The 21,910-nt window shown below is 45.7% G+C and overlaps 1 protein-coding gene, 2 long non-coding RNA genes and 1 other non-coding gene across 6 annotated transcripts in view; 3 read left to right on the top strand and 1 right to left on the bottom strand.

The window, feature by feature from the left end:
- Nucleotides 1-390: 390 nt before the first annotated feature.
- On the top strand, nt 391-4,397 carry LOC126989676 (uncharacterized). The gene is made up of 4 exons (XR_007743586.1): nt 391-471; nt 2,548-2,688; nt 2,842-3,211; nt 4,333-4,397. It is a non-coding gene; the product is annotated as an uncharacterized LOC126989676 (long non-coding RNA).
- Nucleotides 4,398-6,220: 1,823 nt separating this feature from the next.
- Trnal-caa (transfer RNA leucine (anticodon CAA)) lies at nt 6,221-6,294 on the bottom strand. Its single transcript has one exon. It is a non-coding gene; the product is annotated as a tRNA-Leu (tRNA).
- Nucleotides 6,295-8,117: 1,823 nt separating this feature from the next.
- LOC126989673 (uncharacterized) overlaps nt 8,118-21,910 on the top strand; it is a 29,259-nt gene continuing 15,466 nt past the window's right edge. The window contains exons 1-2 of the long non-coding RNA XR_007743585.1: nt 8,118-8,203; nt 8,851-8,949. This is a non-coding gene — a long non-coding RNA (uncharacterized LOC126989673). The remainder of the gene's footprint in view (nt 8,204-8,850; nt 8,950-21,910) is intronic.
- LOC126989655 (protein maelstrom homolog) overlaps nt 13,974-21,910 on the top strand; it is a 29,809-nt gene continuing 21,872 nt past the window's right edge. For 2 of the 3 annotated variants that reach the window (XM_050848254.1, XM_050848265.1), the window contains exons 1-4: nt 13,974-14,149; nt 18,315-18,495; nt 19,435-19,578; nt 20,369-20,489. In XM_050848254.1, coding sequence (XP_050704211.1) covers nt 14,030-14,149; nt 18,315-18,495; nt 19,435-19,578; nt 20,369-20,472 — 549 coding nt within the window. In that variant the 5' untranslated portion in view covers nt 13,974-14,029 and the 3' untranslated portion in view covers nt 20,473-20,489. The remainder of the gene's footprint in view (nt 14,150-18,314; nt 18,496-19,434; nt 19,579-20,368; nt 20,490-21,910) is intronic. The other variant, XM_050848251.1, reaches the window with a different exon arrangement.

Here is a 21,910-nt window from a genome sequence, read left to right as displayed (position 1 = left end):
ATATTAAGTTGAAGGAAGTGACGATCGAGCTTGTTTTTAAAGGAGTCAATCGTGTTACACTGGACCACTGAAGGTGGGAGCTTATTCCATTCTCGCACTACAACGTTGGTGAAGAAAAGAAGAGGAGAGAGAGAGAGAGAGAGAGAGAGAGAGAGAGAGAGAGAGAGAGAGAGAGAGAGGTTTTTGTGTGTGTGTGTGTGTGTGTGTGTGTGTGTGTCTTGTACAGAAGCCAGACACAGTGTGTGTGAGCGGGCTCCCTTTGTGTGGTGTGTTCACCCTCTGTTCCGTTCTCCCTGCCCCGCCAGTCCAGTGCGTCAAGTGGATTGTAGCTCCCGCATGCCACGTGCCCAGAGTGACCTTCTCAGACTTTTACCTGTACGGAGAGATTCCCTACTGCGGCCCGACTACAGAGACGTGCTGCTACTTTGATGGCCTGGAGATCAGAACCGACAACTTGTACGACGGTGAAGTGTGAGTATACAGAGACCCTGCTCGTTCTGCCATTTTTTTTTTTTTTACGTGTACGCCTGTAGCGCCGGTAGGCTCTCTTGAGGGGCCTGGATGGAAGTCGACCCTAGCTCGTCATGGCGCAGACAGGTGTTTATAGTGGCGCCATCTTCTCTTGGCTCATGCTGTCCCCCGGAACTCGTTCTTGATTCACTTGGACGGTTTCCTCTAGAGTCCGGGTTGATGAGTGGTCTTCAGGACAGCATGTGGGTAGTTTTAAGCCACTCGGCGGTGACTGAAAAATTCCAGGTGGTAGCGTGGGGATTCGAACCCGCGTCGTCCATCACGCGGTGAATGTGGGCCCAGCACGCTACCACTCAGCCACCGCCTACCTGCCCCGTGACGGCGAGCAAGGCTGCCACTGTTACTGTTACAAGGCGTATTTACTTCTAATTATTACGTAACAAGTTTAGTTTGTGATATTCCTTTGTGCCACTAAACTTGCACGATGGTGACCGTTTTTGGACCCTCCTTTTCTAGTATTTGTATCTTTAGATTTTATTTTATTTGCATCAACGTGTATTAAAATAACTCTTTTATCACTCATTAATTACTCCATAAATGATCTCACCATCTCGTATCCCTGGTAGCGTGATCCAGCTTAAAGTTGTTATTGCAGACTGGTGTTTGGGGATAAATAAGGGGAAAAGAAAATATACATTTATTTAAAATTAAATGAAAGTAATTGCCTTACGCAATATTCTATGCTCAGACGATCATAACACTGGCATATTCAGCAATGGATGCAACATATGACAAACGACATGCCTTAAACATAATACTACACTATGTGCTCAGTTGTTGCCAATAATAATAACACTCGTCATTTCACAAACAGTGGTTTGTTTTATCTCTGCTTACATCACAATAATGAATACTCCCCTCACAATTCCTAAAACACATTCCTATAGTATAATCTACTACAAGTCACGGAAGCACCAAATTATACCACACCCAGTGGTTTTACCTTTGCTTTACATCGCAATAAAATAATCACAATCCTGTCCCACTCACAATCCTACTACACACCTCCTACATTATAATCTCCAGGACAATACAGTCGGTTTCCCTTAGATTCTTGAATTTCTACTCACGATTAAGATCACAACAGCCATTCTCAGCTGAGTGAGTAGAGCAGCTCTGCTTGAAGCGAGAAAAAGGCTCAGTCTGCTTATACCACCGACTTCTAGGTCACATTTTTCTTTGCTTGAGGCGAACCTACATCCTTGACACGCCTTAATTTTCTACATAACCAGTAGCCAATACTTCCTGTCAACAACCATTGGCTCGCTCATTATGTTGTATTGTTTACTTCTCCTGCTATTCATGATTCACTCTTAGGACACTCCCACAGTGACTTCTCTGTTCAGTTATTCGCTTATAGCATGTCGTCACGACTGACGTCACATGTTCAGTCTTTTGAATGGTCATCCACACATTCTGACCACGCCTACTGGATATCTGTTTTCTGTGTCTGGGTCTGGGTATTTTTTTTCTGTATCTGGGTCTGGGTATCTGTTTTCCGTTACCCTTCTAGTTACCCTCCTTGTTAGTGTTTGTCCTATCAGATGTTTACACTGTTGTATATCTGTTACCCTCCTTGTTAGTGTTTGTCCTGTCAGATGTTTACACTGTTGTATATCTGTTACCCTCCTTGTTAGTGTTTGTCCTGTCAGATGTTTACACTGTTGTATATCTGTTGCCCTCCTTGTTAGTGTTTGTCCTGTCAGATGGTTACACTGTTGTATATCTGTTACCCTCCTTGTTAGTGTTTGTCCTGTCAGATGTTTACACCGTTGTATATCTGTTACCCTCCTTGTTAGTGTTTGTCCTGTCAGATGTTTACACCGTTGTATATCTGTTACCCTCCTTGTTAGTGTTTGTCCTGTCAGATGTTTACACTTTTGTATATATGTTACCCTCCTTGCTAGTGTTTGTCCTGTCAGATGTTTACGCCTGTGCTGTTATGGTCATTCTTCTGTTTGTTCGTTTTCTGGGTCCCGACACCGTGACCACTCAAGCTCTTCCAATCCTCGGCAGGTATTGTGGCACGGACATCACTGCAGGCCAGACCTTCACTGGAACCGGTCAAGAGATGGTTTTATACTTCAGGGCGATAAGTAATAATATTCGCAGGGGATGGTCTGCCCAACTCACCTTTGTGCCGCAACCGGGATGCACGTAAGTGACAAAAAAAAGAGGGATGGGAGAGTCTCAGGACCAGTGAGGAGTAGAATCACCCTTCTGCGTTGTACCTTCATCAGCCTGTGTTTATTCGTAGATCGCAAATATTTTACGTCCTAACGATTCCTTTATTTTTTTGTATCTCTTCAGAACCACCACTGCAGAAACCTCCACCACCACCACCACCACAGCAACAACAACCACCACTACAGAACCCACCACCACCACCACCACAGCAACAACCACCACTACAGAACCCACCACCACCACCACCACAGCAACAACCACCACTACAGAACCCACCACCACCACCACCACAGCAACAACCACCACTACAGAACCCACCACCACCACTACAGAACCCACCACCACCACAGCAACAACAACCACCACCACCACCAGCCCACCACCACCTAGATGTTTAATTCAGGCTGTCAACGGAGTGTTCTACTGGTCCTCCCCCGGCCTCGGCATCACCAACTACCCGAATAACTTCAACTGCGCAGTGCGAGGATTTTCGGTATGTGCCTTACTTTTCTGGCCGTGGTGGGCGAGGCAAGTAATAGCTCATTCCAGCGTCACAAGGCGTCCATGATATTACGAGACATGATATTCTATACCAGAGGAGAAGAAAGCCGAGTTAGGGCCGCTTTCACAGTCACTTTGTTTGTTTTTATCGTTACCAATGGCAGAGATCGACGCTATAGTTTTCCACGTGAAACTATCCTATGGGGTAGTGGCGGCTGCAGAGGAAGCAAGAGGTGTTAAGAGTGGGTGGCAAGTTGCGGGGCTAGGCTAACCCCGCAGCCGCCACTACCCCATCGGCCAGTTTTACGTGGAAATATTATACCGCGATCGCCGCCATTGGTAACGATCAAAACAAACAAAGTGACTGTGAAAGCGGCCCTTAGTGCACTGCCTAAGATCATTGTTCTGTCTGCAATTCCTATTCGCTTGCGTTTCCATTTTATTGTTCAAATCAAGAATTACTGTTATAAAACGCCTTGACGCTGATCATATCTAAGTAGTCAGGGCATACACTATATATCTCTCGCATTTCCTGGAAGCTGAAAAGATGGCGCCACTATAAACACTTGCCTGCCCCATGACGGGATGGGGTCGACTACCATCCAGGCCCCTCGAGCAAGCCTACCGGCGCTATAGGCGTACACGTAAAAAAAATAAATAAATAAATAAATAAATGAAAAGACTTTCAAATAAGAAGGTGCATTTTACACACACACACACAATCAAGAGGAGGGTATCAGGACACCTCTTCTCACGTAATTGACTGCTCTTCCGGCCACCTCTTCGGACTCTTTACAGGAGCAGCGAGTAGCGGGCTAATTTTTTTTTATTGTTTCCTTTTATGTGTGCCCTTGTGCTGTCTCCTTTCCTGTAAACACACACACACACACACACACACACACACACACACACACACACACACACACACAGCTAGTTATATATCCTCGAAACACGCCACTAACAATATGACTCAGGCAGTTCACAAAGTGTCCACAATAATAATTCCACTCGACGTAGTAGTGGAGTGATAAAAGGTGCCACGTTATTTTTGTAGCAAACCCGCATAAAGGCAAACGAGTCAGGGCTTATTGAAGTGTTCCTTTGCATGTTCAGACGAGATCCATGTTGACGCTGAAACTGGAAACGTTCACGCTGCAGAGAGCCAGGAGAAGGAGATGTGTGGATGGCGTCGAGTTAACAATCTTGTACAATCGAACGAGAACGTGAGTAGCGTGTGTGGTTTGTTGCTTGAGTGACTAAAGGTGTGAGTGTGTATGTTTAGGATGTACAGTAACAGGTGATGCCTTATACAGCGGAAATGTTGGAAAGTTTCGTTTAGTCGGCGCAACATCTGTGGTCATATGACGGAGAGAGACAGGAGGGGGAAGGAGTTATAGGAGAAGGCAACATCTGTATTCATATACCGGAGAGAGACAGGAGGGGGAAGGAGTTATAGGAGAACGCAACATCTGTATTCATATACCGGAGAGAGACAGGAGGGGGAAGGAGTTATAGGAGAAGGAAACATCTGTGGTCATATACCGGAGAGAGACAGGAGGGGGAAGGAATTATAAAAGGCAGCATCTGTGGTCATATGCCGGAGAGAGACAGGAGGGGGAAGGAATTATAGGAGAAGGGAACATCTGTGGTCATATGCCGGAGAGACAGGAGGGGGAAGGATTATTAGGAGAAGGCAACATCTGTGGTCATATACCGGAGACAGACAGGAGGGGGAAGGAATTATAAAAGGCAACATCTGTGGTCATATACCGGAGAGAGACAGAGGGTGAAGGAATATTAGGAGAAGGCAACATCTGTGGTCATATGCCGGAGAGAGACAGGAGTGGGAAGGAATTATAGGAGAAGGGAACATCTGTGGTCATATGCCGGAGAGAGACAGGAGGGGGAAGGAATTATAGAAGGGAACATCTGTGGTCATATGCCGGAGAAAGACAGGAGGGGGAAGGAGTTATAGAAGGGAACATCTGTGGTCATATGCCGGAGAGAGACAGGAGGGGGAAGGAGTTATAGGAGAAGGGAACATCTGTGGTCATATGCCTGAGAGAGACAGGAGGGGGAAGGAGTTATAGGAGAAGGGAACATCTGTGGTCATATGCCGGAGAGAGACAGGAGGGGGAAGGAGTTATAGGAGAAGGAAACATCTGTGGTCATATGCCGGAGAGAGACAGGAGGGGGAAGGAATTATAGAAGGGAACATCTGTGGTCATATGCTGGAGAGAGACAGGAGGGGGAAGGAGTTATAGAAGGGAACATCTGTGGTCATATGCCGGAGAGAGACAGGAGGGGGAAGGAGTTATAGGAGAAGGAAACATCTGTGGTCATATGCCGGAGAGAGACAGGAGGGGGAAGGAATTATAGAAGGGAACATCTGTGGTCATATGCTGGAGAGAGACAGGAGGGGGAAGGAGTTATCGAAGGGAACATCTGTGGTCATATGCTGGAGAGAGACAGGAGGGGGAAGGAGTTATAGAAGGGAACATCTGTGGTCATATGCCGGAGAGAGACAGGAGGGGGAAGGAATTATAGAAGGGAACATCTGTGGTCATATGCTGGAGAGAGACAGGAGGGGAAGGAATTATAGAAGGGAACATCTGTGGTCATATGCCGGAGAGAGACAGGAGGGGAAGGAATTATAGGAGAAGGGAACATCTGTGGTCATATGCCGGAGAGAGACAGGAGGGGAAGGAATTATAGGAGAAGGGAACATCTGTGGTCATATGCTGGAGAGAGACAGGAGGGGGAAGGAGTTATAGAAGGGAACATCTGTGGTCATATGCCGGAGAGAGACAGGAGGGGGAAGGAATTATAGGAGAAGGGAACATCTGTGGTCATATGCCGGATAGAGACAGGAGGGGGAAGGAGTTATAGGAGAAGGGAATATACCCCAGGAGACGGAACACAACCCCCGATTAATACCTGGTACCCATTCACTGCTGGGTGGACAGGGGCGTAGGGTATCGGAAAAGCCGCCCAAATTTTTCCACTCCGCTCGGGAATCGAACCCGGGCTCTCTCGGTTTTGACCCGAGTGTGCTAACCACTGCACCACGAAGCCCCCCTTATACAGCGGCAGGTAAGGGTAGGTGTCAAGGGATGGTTCGCTTGTTTAATGGGTAGTTGTTGCATTAGTGTGTTAATAGAATGGTTGGGCGTTTTGTACCTCGACACGGGTAGTTATGGCGAGGTTTATAAATGGATGAAGGGCTTTAATAAGGGAGACCTTCATAAGGTTTAGTTGGTAAGAGAACCGGGTAGGACCCGAAGTAATAGGTTTAAACTTTATAAATTCAGATTCAACAGGGACATAGGCAAAAATTGGTTTACTAACAAGGTGGTGGATGAGTGGAATAGGCTTAGCAGTCATGTGGTGAGTGCCAATACAATTGTCACATTCAAAAATAGATTAGATAAATTAATGGACATCGATATTAGGTGGGGTTAGATTCACGGGAGCTTAGGTTCAAAGGAGCTGCCTTGTACAGGCCTACCGGCTCTTGCAGACTCCTACGTTCTTATGTTCTTATATTAAGGAGGAAGAGCGAAGTGGGTTTCCATACTTAATTCACATGTTTGGTTGGCAACGAGTAGATGGGAACGATGCCCAACGTTACCAGATTACCGTACGCATAGCATTGTATTTTCCTGTTTCTGGCCCATAAATATTGCAAAAAAAAGAGCATCAATAATTACCGATTTTAACGATAATTATAAATGCATATCGTTATCTTTGTGGGTACGATAGTTTTTGGTCAGAAATCGGCAAAAATAATACGCCAAGTACGACAATCTGGTAACGTTGACGATGCCACTACAGACGACGTTGGGTAGGCGGTGGCAGAGTGGTAGCGTGTGGGCCCACATTCACCGCGGGATGGACGACGCGAGTTCGCATCCCCACGCTACCACCTCGGATTTTTCAGTCACCGCCGAGTGGCTTAAAACTACCCACATGCTGTCCTGAAGACCACCCATCAACCCGGACTCTAGAGGAAACCGCCCAACTGAATCAAGAACGAGTTCCGGGGGCAGCATGAGCCAAGAGAAGATGGCGCCACTATAAACACTTGCCTGCGCCATAACGGGCTGGGGCCGAACACCATCCAGGCCCCTCAAGCGAGCCTACCGGCGCTATAAGCGTAGACGTAAAAAAAAATATATGTATAACCTTGTTCTTAATTTAATCACCAGGTTGTGTGGATCTCGATCAGGGAGAGTTTTTACATCGCCATCTTTCAATTTCAACGCGAGATTCTTCACCGACCCCAAGAGGACCTATCAGGGCTACAACATCTCCTTCACGCCTGCAACCACGAGTTGTCACCAGGTAAGGAACGTTGTGGATTTATCTGAACTTCTCCGGCAATACACAACTGTGCTGCTTGCTAAGTTGAGATTCTCGCCAGATGGACATACTGACAGTAGATGTATAATATTATCCATTGTATATATTTTTTTGTGTTTAATAATAGTAAGATAAATTCTGGAACATAGTTTGTATTTGAATTCGACCCATCGTAGAAGCACATACGAGAGCTGCTTATAATCCCTGCTCGATGCACCATTAAGCCTGGTATCAAAATCACAATGGTATCCATCCACAGATAATCACGGCAGCTGTTGGTCAGACTGGCACAATAACTTCCCCTCCAGCAGAAAAATACTGCGAATACCGAATCCAGGTAAAAACTGATGTAACAAAAGAAAGGTATTAGTGTGTGTCTCTCTCCACAACACTGCCACTCCTGCGGGGGTGTCTACAAGAGATTTGTTTGGTCATGTCTTCTATTTTCATCAAACCTTATCCCGTCCGCTGCGATTGGCACGAATTTGGCCTTCACTGGTAGCCTGGTAAAACATACTCCCAGGTCTTTCTCTGCTTCTGTGGTGGATAGTGGAGTGTTTCCCATGTGGTATTGGTGTGCTGGATATCCCTTCACTGGTAGCCTGGTAACATATAGTCCCAGGTCGTTCTCTGCCTCTGTGGTGGATAATGGAGTGTTTCCCATGTGGTATTGGTATGCTGGATATCCCTTCACTGGTAGCCTGGTAACATATTTGGGGAGGCGGTGGCTGAATCGACAGAGTAACACCACCGCGTTCAGGAGGACGCGAGATTAATCCCCGCCCGGTGCCACCAAGCTGGGATTTTTCAGCCGCCGCCGAGTGGCTTAAAACTACCCACATGCTGTCCAAAAGACCACCTATCAACCCGGACTCTAGGTTCTAGGATTAAAGATGAGCTCCGGGAGGGCAGCATGAGCCAATGCAAGATGGCGCCACTATAAATACTCGCCTGCGCCAGAACGGGCTGGGCCGACCATCAGGACCCACCGGGAAGAAGCCTTGGGCCGACCATCAGGCCCCACCGGGAAAAAGCCTACCGGCGCTATAGGCCGCGACGTAAAAAAAAAAAAAAAAAAAAAAAGAATATATATATATATATATATATATATATATATATATATATATATATATATATATATATATATATATATATATATATATAGTCCCAGGTCTTTCTCTGCCTCTGTGGTGGATAGTGAAGTGTTTCCCATGTGGTATTGGTGTGCTGGATATCCCTTCACTGGTAGCCTGGTAAATACACTCCCAGGTCCTTCTCTGCCTCTGTGGTGGATAGTGGAGTGTTTCCCATGTGGTATTGGTGTGCTGGATATCCCTTCACTGGTAGCCTGGTAACATATAGTCCCAGGTCTTTCTCTGCCTCTGTGTTGGATAGTGGAGTGTTTCCCATGTGGCATTGGTGTGCTGGATATCCCTTCACTGGTAGCCTGGTGACATACACTCCCAGGTCCATCTCTGCCTCTGTGGTGGATAGTGGAGTGTTTCCCATGTGGTATTGGTGTGCTGGATATCCTTCACTGGTAGCCTGGTAACATATAGTCCCAGGTCTTTCTCTGCCTCTGTGTTGGATAGTGGAGTGTTTCCCATGTGGCATTGGTGTGCTGGATATCCCTTCACTGGTAGCCTGGTAACATACACTCCCAGGTCTTTCTCTGCCTCTGTGTTGGATAGTGGAGTGTTTCCCATGTGGTATTGGTGTGCTGGATATCCCTTCACTGGTAGCCTGGTTACATACACTCCCAGGTCTTTCGCTGCCTCTGTGGTGGATAGTGGAGTGTTTCCCATGTGGTATTGGTGTGCTGAATATCCCCTCCCAAGATGCAGGACCTTACATTTTTCTTCATTGAATTGTAGCAGCCAGTTTTTGTTCCATTCCTGTAGCTTGGTGAGGTCTTCTGGTAGGAAATCCGCATTCAAGGGGTTAAAACAATCACCACCAACTCCACAAAAGGTTACATTAAACTTGAGTCCTCCACACGTACTATGTGCTTGCCTCCTCCAACACTCCAGTGATTTATAACATTATCACTTGCTCATCCCCCCTTCAAACACCCATTTTTCTTCGAGCAGGTCGCCAGTGAAACATCAGAGGCCCGTTCCATATCTGCCTCTAAGCTAACGCAGCTCTTTTTTCTTTTTTTCTTTTTTCTTTTTTTTTTCTTTTTTTTTGTCCAAAGGCTCCTTCTGGAAGTCGCGTGCAGGTCGACGAAGTTACATCTAGGATTCGAGGGACAAGGAACTGTGCAATTGACTGGCTTCTGCTGAACGGGAGGAGTGAGAGGATGTACCCGCCAGACACCAGCTTAATTATCTGCGGCAAGAGGGTAGTGTCTTCACCTCTGACATCCGAGACCAATGAGATGTACGCAGCTTATCAAGGCACCAGGAGGAGAAGCCGCGGTGTCACTATCAAGTATACCGTCATCTAAGTCAAACGTTCCTTGATTTTCTCGCTCACTCCGTGGACGATGCAATCACTACTCCAATGTATCTGTACGGGCACGAATTCATTATTACACCTGCAACCCTTTCAGTTTGCCTCTTGCCCACGATGTTTCTTTGTTTAAAATCATATCACTGGTAAGCCAAGTCAGCTGATATAACTTAAACGAGGAACAGATATAGTAGCATCCTTATAGTGTTCTACAATAACCGCCCCAAGAAAATAAATATATGCAGCAGCTTCATGTATCATTCCTACCCCCCCTCTCTCTCTCTCTCTCTCTCTCTCTCTCTCTCTCTCTCTCTCTCTCTCTCTCTCTCTCTCTCTCTCTCCCCGTGTCATTGCAGACATGCTAGTGTTATGCACAGAAATTTACTGATCACGTGAGTGCCGGCTACGTCGTTTTTTCCGTATTGTCTGCAAAGTTTGTTTTTTAGCAAGGGAGGAAGCTCAAGAAAAAAAAGCCCGCTAGAACCTGCTCAAATGACAACAACAACAACAACAACAACAACAACAACAACAATAACAACAACAATAACGCTACAACCAGAAGACGAACATGAAAAAAAAATAAACGAGGAAAAAGAAGAAAAAGAGGAAATGGAAGACAAAGAACAAAAAAAAATAGAAACAAAAGCAAAAAAACTAAAAACAAACAAAAAAAAACAAGAACAAGAACCATCTATATGGTGGAGAAGATGAGGAACAACAAGAACGGTAAATAAAGGATACGAAGAACAACGGATAAAGAAGAACAAAAAACAAGAACGGAGAAAAAAGATAAGGACAACAACAACTTGAGATTCAGAGGGAAAATAATGAGAGGCCAGGAGAGAGGTCAACTTCGAAAGGAGAGATGTCTCGATACTCTCCTCTTCAAAGAGCTAAAGTTGTAGGCAGGAGGAAATACAGGCGAGGGAAGGCTGTTCCAGAGATTACCAGCGGAAGAGATGAAAAAACAAAGATGGGAATTTGACAGACTAGGGATGAGGAGATAGGAGAAGACAGACTGGGTACAGATTACAAGAGGAGTCAGACAGGGGTGTGTCCTGTCGCCAGACTTCTTTTCTCTATACGATCAACGAGTGATAGAAGAATTGGAAGATATGGATGGAATTTTAATTGGAGGTAGAAATGTTAACAATATAAAGTATGAAGACGACACTTCTTTTGGCTGACTCAGAGGAGAAACTACAAGCACTGGTGAACAGGATACAGGAGAGTTGTGAGAGAAAAGGGCTAAAAATCAATGCCAGTAAAACAGTGGTTATGGTGGTTACAAAGAAAAAGCAAATTTCGAGTGGGGATACGGATTGGTGAAAGGCTTATTGAGCAAGTATAAAAATTTAATTACCTTGGGAGCATGATTAGTGAAGACGGAGGAAGTGAGAAGGAAATAGGCAGGGGAATATGTATAGCAAAGACGGCATTCGGAAATATGAGGAAACTGCTGAATAATTTGAGTATGAATATGGAAATGCGATTGAGATTATTAAAATGTTTTGTGTGGTCAACGTTACTATATGGTTGCGAAACATGGACAGTTATAGCAAATACAAAGAAAAAGATAGACGCGGCGGAAATGTGTTTTTAAGGAGAATGTTGAGAATTCCCTCGACAGACAGTGTGACAAACCAGGAAGTTCTGCGAAGAGCAGCAGTAGATAGGCAATTAATGAAAAGTATAAGAAGGCGACAACTAAAGTTTCTGGGTCATGTGCTAAGAAGGAGAGGACTAGAAAGTGACTGCTTGCTTGGAAGAGTGGAAGGAAGAGGAGCAAGAGGACGTCAAAGAATTAAATTTATGGATAGCCTGCTACAAGACATGGATGGAAGACACAGTGTGGCAGAAGTTATGAGAATGGCTGATGATAGGGAGAGATGCAGGTCCGTGATCGCCGACGTCACAAGACTGGCACCTCGGTAAAGGTAAAGGACGCACCGTAAGCCTTCTAAGCAGTGGCGTACCGAGTGAGGGGGAGGGACATGCCCCCCCCCCCCTTTTGCAAAGAAAAATAATAATGAATAAATACATGTTACGGGAAAATAATAGGAATATGTATATTAGTATTACGATTACGAATGTGTGTGTGTGTGTGTGTGTGTGTGTGTGTGTGTGTGTGTGTGTGTGTGTGTGTGTGTGTGTGTGTGGAGTTGAGAGCTCAGTGGCACCGAGTGACCGAGTTATTTCCCCTTTGGTTTGGTTTTGAGTTAATGGTAGGATATAAGGTTTGCTCTGAGTGAAAAAAAAGTAAGGCGTTAAATGATGGGCTCATAAAATTGTGTGTAGAGTGCGATGTCAAGCTGTCAACTGGCGGACGGGTGTTTGTAGCGGGAGACAGGAAGAAGAGGAATGCGAGATTGGGATGGCTCTGGCAGAGAGAGATTGAGAGAGCACGAAAGTCGTAAGTGTGCCTTCTCTCCTTCTTGCCTCTCAAATTTGCTTGATTTTAGGTGTAAGGTGCAGTCAAAGTGATTGGAGGACTATATAATTATACTGTAGAGGCACCAAGTGAACTTATCTGGTGACAGTGGGGAGTATGTAATGTGCTTCTGTATTATGACGGGGAGAGTGGCAGGCGACGCGAGAAGCGTATGGGACCTGTAAGGTCAACCTTTGCCGCTATATTACCACCTTTAATGACCGTTTTGTGCTTGACAGTGGACAGTGTAGAGTGGCTGAGTGACTATTGTATGTTCAGCACCTGAACAATGGAGCTGCTGAGTTGAATAAGAGCAGGTGATCTATTTTGAGAAACATTCATTGACGACGTAGGCCCACATAACCTATTCATGTTATCCGTATAATATTTTCTGACCACAAATTTCAAATTTCTGAAAATTATGATTGATAGATTTCATTTTCTGTTTATGTAGTACTTTTTTACTATAGCGTGTGTCATTCCTTGAATTCCCGCAGGCTTGGGATTTGTGCCTTTCCATTCTTTACATATTTCCTCCTTGGTCACAAAACGCTTCACGTACGTACTCTATCTGGTGTAGGAAAGTCACCACTGACTCGGCTGATGCCCCGGATAGTTCAGTTAATCAGGTAGGTAAATAATGAAATAATGATTAAGAATAATTACTGCAGAACACGTTAGGTGAAGAATCAGCAGCCAAGCATAATCTAAAGGAATAAGTGACCCAGGTTTTCTCATGAGTTTGGAAGTGCTCACCTCAGTTCTAAGTGTCACTAAACCCTTGCCAGAAAAGATGCAGGGGTCACAACAAGAACTGATAATGCTCTTGGAAGTGTACAGAGCTGCATAGATGCATTTCAGTCCCATCGTGATGGAAATAAGTTCAACCAACTTTTTGCCCAAGCTGAATAAAGGTACGGAAGCCAGAAGCCTTGAGCAGTCAGTGGTCATCAGAAACATAATTAAGGCTAACCCTCCAACAGCAAATGGCATGCTCCTCCCTTCTCCTTTGTTGTTTTACTTGCAACAATAAACTATCAATCAATCATCAATCATAGGAGTACTATCGAAGAGCTAATTTTCTCCCATTTTCGGACACTGCTATAGCACAACTCAGGGAAAGGTTTGCATCTGAATACATTAGGAGTTTTTGTTGGGAAATCTAATTATCGTTAGTTTTGTGGGTGGGACATTTTTTAGCCTGAAATCGGGAAAAATAAGCAGCTGAATACGACACTTTGGCAACGTTGCGAGTAGCGTTGGCATATTGTCGTACTCAGAACATCGCATTTTCCTGTTTCTGACCCATAACAATTGCAGATAAGCATCGATAATTAACCATCTGAACTCTAATTGTGAATGTATATCGTTATCAGTGTAGGCTCGACAGTTTTGGGCCTCAAGCAGAAGAAAAAGTTATGCCTAGTACGACAATATGGTAACGCTGGTTGTGAACTTGCGAGCGAAGTTGCGAGTCAGTGCTCCGTCCACCACCATCGAGGCAGGATGTACGGCGGTGCTCTCCCTCCTCCTCCTCCTCCTGAGTATTCCTGGCGGGCAGCGATGGGCAAGCAGAAGAGACGCAACGCCTTCTTCTACTTTATGATGGCCAAGAAACCCGAGGTGGAGAAGCGGCTCAAGAGAAAGATGGAGATGGCCAAGCTGGTGACGGCGGAGTGGCAGGTGAGGTACCGCATGGCACTCACTGGTTCCTCCTTTATTCTTCCCTCCCTCCTTCCTTCCCCCGTGCCTGTCTTATCTAGGAATGCTTATCTAGGAATAAATAGTGGGGAATTAAGAAGACTTCTTATGATGTCCCCCACCTCTTAGGACTAGTTAGCCAGTATCTTAGTTAATCAAATCAAGGTGTCTGTCATAACGCGCTTTAAAAGTGGCTATTGTTGGGGCAGTTACCACACTCTCATTGTCATCAGGGTTGTGTGGGCTGCCGGGTGCTCCGGTAAGGGCGATTAGGCGAGGTGTGGCACTGTTACGTAAGACTTGCAATCGAGCTTCAAGGGTTCATGGCGCGGGTTCGTGGCAGCACTGACGTGCTTACCTAGCGAAGACAGAGTCGGACTGGGGTGCTGAAGGGGGCCGTGCCATCTAGTGGCTGGAGGGGGCCCGGGCCCATATAAGCTAAAATATCAAAATATTAAAATAATACACACTGGCATGGGTTAAGTCCAGGGGCCCATGTGTCATGCCCCGGGATATTCTTTTTCTATTTTCTCTATTTCCCAACACGTCCTCTGCGTGTATCGAAACACGCGAGAAATTAATCTAGACAAGGTTAGGGTATTCGCCGGCTGCCTGGGATTGAACCCGCGACCAGCATGACAGGATAGCCACTCCTTACCGAGTCGGCCAAAGAGGTACCCCCCTGGCTAAGTGGGTTATGGGAGGCTCGTTCATCAGGTATAGTTGCCGCACTACACATGTACCTTGGGGGGCCCATGTGCCATTGACAATTAACATAGCATATAAGTTGTGATCAATATTGAAAATTTAATGAATTAAAATATGTCGGTCCTGCAGAGCGCTTCGGCGGAAGTGGGAGCAGATAAATAAGAAACACGAATAAGTACATTGGCACACGGGCACACAGGCCAGTCCAACCCTGAGTGAAGATGCTTACCCAGTGAAAGTATAAGAGGCAAGAGAGTCATAAGGGCCTGGTGCCTCTTCTCTGTTTCTGTTCAGCCTCAAACTGGTCATATCTTTTCTTAACCCGGTAGCAGCGGGGATCATGTTTCTTAAAGGCCCCTCTAAGCGAATTAATGAGAAAAATCATACCTCGCGCAAACGATTTCATAATATATATCAACGCATTTGTGATCAGTTTATGCTTCATCTATTTTGGGGGGTTATGTCATGGCAAAAATTTGGTCCGTTGCTGGTACACAGTAAAGCCATAAATTTGGCCTGTCGCTGCTACCGGGTTAAACATATTCACACTAGTGCTGGTTATTACATGTTCAGTGAGGCTGTTCCACTTGTTAGTAATCCTCAGGGTTGGCATTAAAAAAATCCCCCCCCCCAAAAAAAAAAAAAAAACAGCCAGCCAGGCAGGGAACTCACAGGCACAGGTGGGCAGCACAAGTCAGAAAACATACACTACACAAAATGCTTGCTTGCACCCCCGACTCCCAGTGGCACCAACCAACACCTGCCATTATTATTGTATCAGAATATTGGTAAACATTAGAAAAAAATGAATGCATTTCATATGTTACACTCTCATTGAAAATTATGATGTTTTTCTACACATACATGTTTTCAAGAGGGAAATAGGTTGTCTTGAAATGTATAGATTTTTTATATCCTGTATATGAGAGAGAGAGAGAGAGAGAGAGAGAGAGAGAGAGAGAGAGAGAGAGAGAGAGAGAGAGAGAGAGTGTCTAACCAAGATAGCCAGCCAGACAGAGCACATGATATGTACAACATATGCACACCTAAAAAGTAAACTTTCATGTGTTATATAATAATTTAGCTTGCGTGAGTCCCCCATCCAGTACATTGTCCCGTCCACCAGGCTCAGCCCAGCCTTGGCCCGCTTGACCCGCTTGACCCGCTCAGGCATCACACATCAGGCTGCTTTCACCATTGAGTTCATTGTATGCTGCACATCATGGTATTACATGTATATCCATAAGATGTTTATTTCAAGGGTTATGAGTGCTTGAAGAACAGCTATTTGTGGCCCAATTTCCCCCCCCCCCCCCTCTGAGTGAACCCTTGTGGTCAAAACACCCGCCCTTCAGGGGTTCAAGATCATGTGGGATGTGCTCACTACTCCAGGTCCATAACTCGTAGAGAATGAGCTCCAACACTAAAGCCCTGAACTAGGATATTTGATGAATTGTATGTTTTTAATCAGTTTCTCATATTCCAACTTTGCCCTGAGTCAGTTTTTTACTTAGTTTTTAACCCGTCCGCTGCGATTGGCACGGATTTGGCTTTTACTGGTAGCCTGGTAAACTATAGTCCCAGGTCTTTCTCTGCCTCTGTGGTAGATAGTGGAGTATTTCCCATGTGGTATTGGTGTGCTGGATATCCTTTCACTGGTAGCCTGGTAACATATAGTCCCAGGTCTTTCTCTGCCTCTGTGGTGGATAGTGGAGTGTTTCCCATGTGGTATTGGTGTGTTGGATATCCCTTCACTGGTAGCCTGGTAACGTATAGTCCCAGGTCTTTATCTGCCTCTGTGGTGGATAGTGGAGTGTTTCCCATGTGGTATTGGTGTGCTGGATATCCCTTCACTGGTAGCCTGGTAACATATAGTCCCAGGTCTTTCTCTGCCTCTGTGGTGGATAGTGGAGTGTTTCCCATGTGGTATTGGTGTGTTGGATATCCCTTCACTGGTAGCCTGGTCATATATAGTCCTAGGTCTTTCTCTGCCTCTGTGGTGGATAGTGGAGTGTTTCCCATGTGGTATTGGTGTGTTGGATATCCCTTCACTGATAGCCTGGTCATATATAGTCCTAGGTCTTTCTCTGCCTCTGTGGTGGATAGTGGAGTGTTTCCCATGTGGTATTGGTGTGCTGGATATCCCTTCACTGGTAGCCTGGTAACATATAGTCCCATGTCTTTCTCTGCCTCTGTGGTGGATAGTGGAATGTTTCCCATGTGGTATTGGTGTGCTGGATATCCCTTCATTGGTAGCCTGGTAACGTATAGTCCCATGTCTTTCTCTGTCTCTGTGGTGGATAGTAGAGTGTTTCCCATGTGGTATTGGTTTGCTGGATATCCCTTCACTGGTAGCCTGGTCATATATAGTCCAAGGTCTTTCTCTGCCTCTGTGGTGAATAGTGGAGTGTTTCCCATGTGGTATTAGTGTGCTGGATATCCCTTCACTGGTAACCTGGTAACGTATAGTCCCAGGTCTTTCTCTGCCTCTGTGGTGGATAGTGGAGTGTTTCCCATGTGGTATTGGTGTGTTGGATATCCCTTCACTGGTAGCCTGGTCACATATAGTCCTAGGTCTTTCTCTGCCTCTGTGGTGGATAGTGGAGTGTTTCCCATGTGGTATTGGTGTGCTGGATATCCCTTCACTGGTAGCCTGGTAAAATATAGTCCCAGGTCTTTCTCTTCCTCTGTGGTGGATAGTGAAGTGTTTCCCATGTGGTATTGGTGTGCTGGATATCCCTTCACTGGTAGCCTGGTAACGTATAGTTTCATGTCTTTCTCTGTCTCTGTGGTGGATAATAGAGTGTTTCCCATGTGGTATTGGTGTGCTGGATATCCCTTCACTGGTAGCCTGGTAACATACACTCCCAGGTCTTTCTCTGCCTCTGTGGTGAATAGTGGAGTGTTTCCCATGTGGTATTAGTGTGCTGGATATCCCTTCACTGGTAACCTGGTAACGTATAGTCCCAGGTCTTTCTCTGCCTCTGTGGTGGATAGTGGAGTGTTTCCCATGTGGTATTGGTGTGCTGGATATCCTTTCACTGGTAGCGTGGTAGCATATAGTCCCAGGTCTTTCTCTGCCTCTGTGGTGGATAGTGGAGTGTTTCCCATGTGGTATTGGTGTGTTGGATATCCCTTCACTGGTAGCCTGGTAACATATAGTCCCAAGTCTTTCTCTGCCTCTGTGGTGGATAGTGGAGCATTTCCCATCTGGTATTGATATGCTGGATATCCCTTCCCAAGATGCAAGACTTTACATTTTTCTTCATTGAATTGCAACAACCACTTTTTGATCCATTCCTGTAGCTTGGTTATGTCTTCTTGTAGGAAATCCACAGTCAAGGGGCTAAGCACAATTTTCCAGGCATTTTTTCCAATGCAGATAGTTATAACCTGTATGGGGTGATGAATGTACCCTCTGTATCCCCTCCTCCCACAGGCACTCCCGGAGGAACAGTGGAAGAAGTACCAGCTGATGACCGGAGAAAGCAGGGAGAGGCTGGACTGCCGAGGGGTGCCGCTGCGGTGCCTGGACGAGGCGGCCCAGGAGAAAAAGCACCAGGCCGAGGAGATGAAGAGGGACAATGCTGACTTGGTGGACATGTCCCGGATGTGCAATGGTGTGTGGTGTGTGCGTGCGTGTGTGTGGGTGCATGTGTGTATGTGTGTGTATTTACCTAGTTACCTAGTTGTGACATACGGGAAAAGAGTTACGCTTGCGCTGTCCCGTCTCCATATCCACTCTTATCCAATTTTTCCTTAAAATCATGAATGTTTCTTGCACAAACCACCTCCTCCTCCAGTCCATTCCACAGCTCAATGCTTCTGTTTGGGAAGCTAAACTTTTTCACATCTCGCCTACACGTGGTCGCCCTCAACTTCTTTCCATGTCCTCTCGTTTCTCTCTCGTTCCACACACACAGGTCCACTCTGTTCAGATTCTCCACCCCGCTCGCCACCCTGTACACCGCTATCAGGTCTCTTCTTTATCTTCTTCTCTCAAGGGTTGTGAGCCCCATGCTATTGAGTCTCTCCTCATAAGTCCAATCTCTAAGTTCCGGTACCATCTTATTTGCCACTCTCTGCACTCTTTCCAGCTCCCTTATGTTCTTCTTTTCGTGAGGAGACCAGACCACTGCTGCATACTCCAACCTTGGCCTTATCATTGTAACTATTATTTTCTTCATCATCTCCTCATCCAAGTACACAAATGCCGTCCTTGTGTTCCTCAGCAAATTCAGAGTTTGTCCCGTTATCCTGTTGATGTGTTTGTCCGGTGACATGTTCTCTGAGACGGTCACTCCCATATTTGCTTTTTGATAAGTGTGAGATAAAACTTTGGATTTGTGTGTGCTTAGTAGGCTTTCTTATTTCCTGTTTTTTTGTTGCCCTTAAGCTGCTTACGCTTCTGTGAATAAAGATAAATAAATAAAATATAGATTAAAGGAATGGAAGGAAAATGAAAAGTAATGAGCAGAGCGTGTTTTGATAGTAGTAAAGATATGTTAGTTTTTGTAGTCATTGATACAGTCCTCTCCTACTTCTCTTCCTTTCCTCAGCGCTGCACCAGGCCAGCTTCATCCTAGTCAGCACAAGCTATTATGCCCACACTGACCACGGCCACTATGTCACCGCTGAGCTGAGTCTGCTGCGCTTCAGCCAAAGGAACGGAATCATGAAGTTGTTTCACTGTGTTGTTGCGCGTAAGTTGTGGCCTCGACTCAGTCCTGTGAAAATGGGGGCTTCGTGGTGCAGTGGTTAGCACACTCGGCTCACGACCGAGAGAGTCCGGGTTCGATTCCCGGGCGGAGTGTAAAAATTTGGGCGGTTTTTCCGATACCCTACGCCCCTGTCCATCATCCAGCAGTGAATGGGTACCAGGTATTAATCGGGGGCTGTGTCCCGTCTCCTGGGGTCTGTTCTCTTCTCCTATAAATCCTTCCCCTTCTGTCTCTCTCCGGCATATGACCACAGATGTTGCGCCGACTTAACCAAACTTTCCAACTTTTTCCTGTACTCTGTTGATTCCAGTTTTATCATCATCATCATCATCATCTTTTCCTCAGGTTAGGTTAGATTAACCCGGCGGCATTGCGGATCATGTTTCTTAATGGCACTCACACAAACCGTATTATGATATATATCAAAGCATTTGTGATCAATTGATATATCATCTATTTTTGGGGGTTTATATCATGGCACAAATTTGTCCCGTTGCTACTACACGGTAAAGCCACAAATTTGGCCCGTCGCTGCTACGGGGTTAAATTAACCTCTCTTTTGGACACTCCTCTGAGCCCTTTTTGTGGGAGCAGCAAATAGCAGGCTTTTTCATTATGGTTTCCTTTTTTTGCCCTTGAGCTGCTTCCTCAGCTGTAAAAAAAAAAAAAGTATATAATCCCTGTGATCACTGCTCCTCATCCTCACATGGAAACACCAGCAACAAGCACAATGCAACTCACACCAGTCCTTAATTTGTTCCCTTCCCTGCAGCCATCGTGCTGCCTCGGCCAGGAAGCACTCGCTGGAGACTCACACGCTGCTGGGTGACTCGGAGGGCTTGGGGAACAGCCTTGAGGAAACTGCCAAGAATCTGAAGCAGCTCTTCTCCAAGGTGAGGTGTTAGTGACGGGGTGCAGGTCTCCCATAGTTCCCAGTGCAGAGAAACGGTTTGAGGAACCCAAAAAAGGTTGCGTTGAGGAGTACAAGGCATAGGGTCCCCCTAACATAAGACAGGTACTGAAGAAATTCAGGCAATATGGAGGCGTTACTTCTGTGAGATTTATCGCTCTGGGAGTGGCGGGACTTTGTGTGTGTGTGTGTGTGTGTGTGTGTGTGTGTGTGTGTGTGTGTGTGTGTGAGGGAGTCGGCTCCAGGGTGCATTGTGAGGAAAGCCTGCAAAGGGCAGTGGGTTAACCCCTTCACTACGGCCGGGCCAAAACAGCGCCCCGCGCCGTAACCGGGATCGCCGCGTGCGCCAAATTTCAAATGTCGCTATTGAATGTAACAAGTTTTCAGCCACAAACTCAAAACAATCATCATGTATTATATATGAAAACATGCAGAATTAAATGGTGCACATAAAGAAACTTAAATTAATTGATAGTTTTGAGATGTAAGCATAAATATAGATACAAAATAACTCGTATATTAGTTAAAGCGAGCCTGGACGAAGTATGCAAGTCCTCGGATATGGTACGGGGCACGCAAGGATGCAGTATACTCGTGTTGAAGGGGATAAGCTCAAAGAGGGGGTCAGTCGGGTTCTAATGAGTGTTTCTTTAGGTTCAGGGTACAGAGGAAGGGTCACACTACCACCAAGGTCATAAAACTACTCCTGGAAATGCCCACAACTCATACGAAAGCCTTGTCAAATATGTGTTCTACTACTTAAGGTCAAAGAGAGAGGTCAGTCAGGTTCTAATGAGTGTTTATTTAGGTTCACGGTACAGAGGAAGGGTCACACATTACCACCAGGGTCATAAAACTACTCCTGGAAATGCCCACAACTCCTACAAAAGTTTTGTCAAATATGTGTTTCTAGGTTCAAGGTACAGAAGAAGGGTCACGCTACCACCAGGGTCATAAAACTACTCCTGGAAATGCCCACAACTTCTACGAAAGCCTTGTCAAATATGTGTTTCTAGGTTCACAGTACAGAAGAAGAGTCACACTACCACCAGGGTCATGAAACTACTCCTGGAAATGCCCACAACTTCTACGAAAGCCTTGTCAAATATGTGTTTCTAGGTTCACAGTATAGAAGAAGGGTCACACTACCACCAGGGTCATAAAACTACTCCTGGAAATGCCCACAACTTCTACGAAAGCCTTGTCAAATATGTGTTTCTAGGTTCACAGTACAGAGGAAGGGTCACACTACCACCAGGGTCATAGAACTACTCCTGGAAATGCCCACAACTCCTACGAAAGCTTTGTCAAATATGTGTTCTTGGGCGATGAAATGTCTTATAATATGACTCTCCGAGACTCACTGTGGCTTTACCGTGTAGCAGCAACGGGCCAAATTTGTGC

Source organism: Eriocheir sinensis, chromosome 6, assembly GCF_024679095.1.
Source record: "Eriocheir sinensis breed Jianghai 21 chromosome 6, ASM2467909v1, whole genome shotgun sequence".
Classification (NCBI taxonomy): Eukaryota; Metazoa; Arthropoda; class Malacostraca; order Decapoda; family Varunidae; genus Eriocheir; species Eriocheir sinensis.
This window is presented reverse-complemented; position numbering and strand designations above follow the sequence as displayed.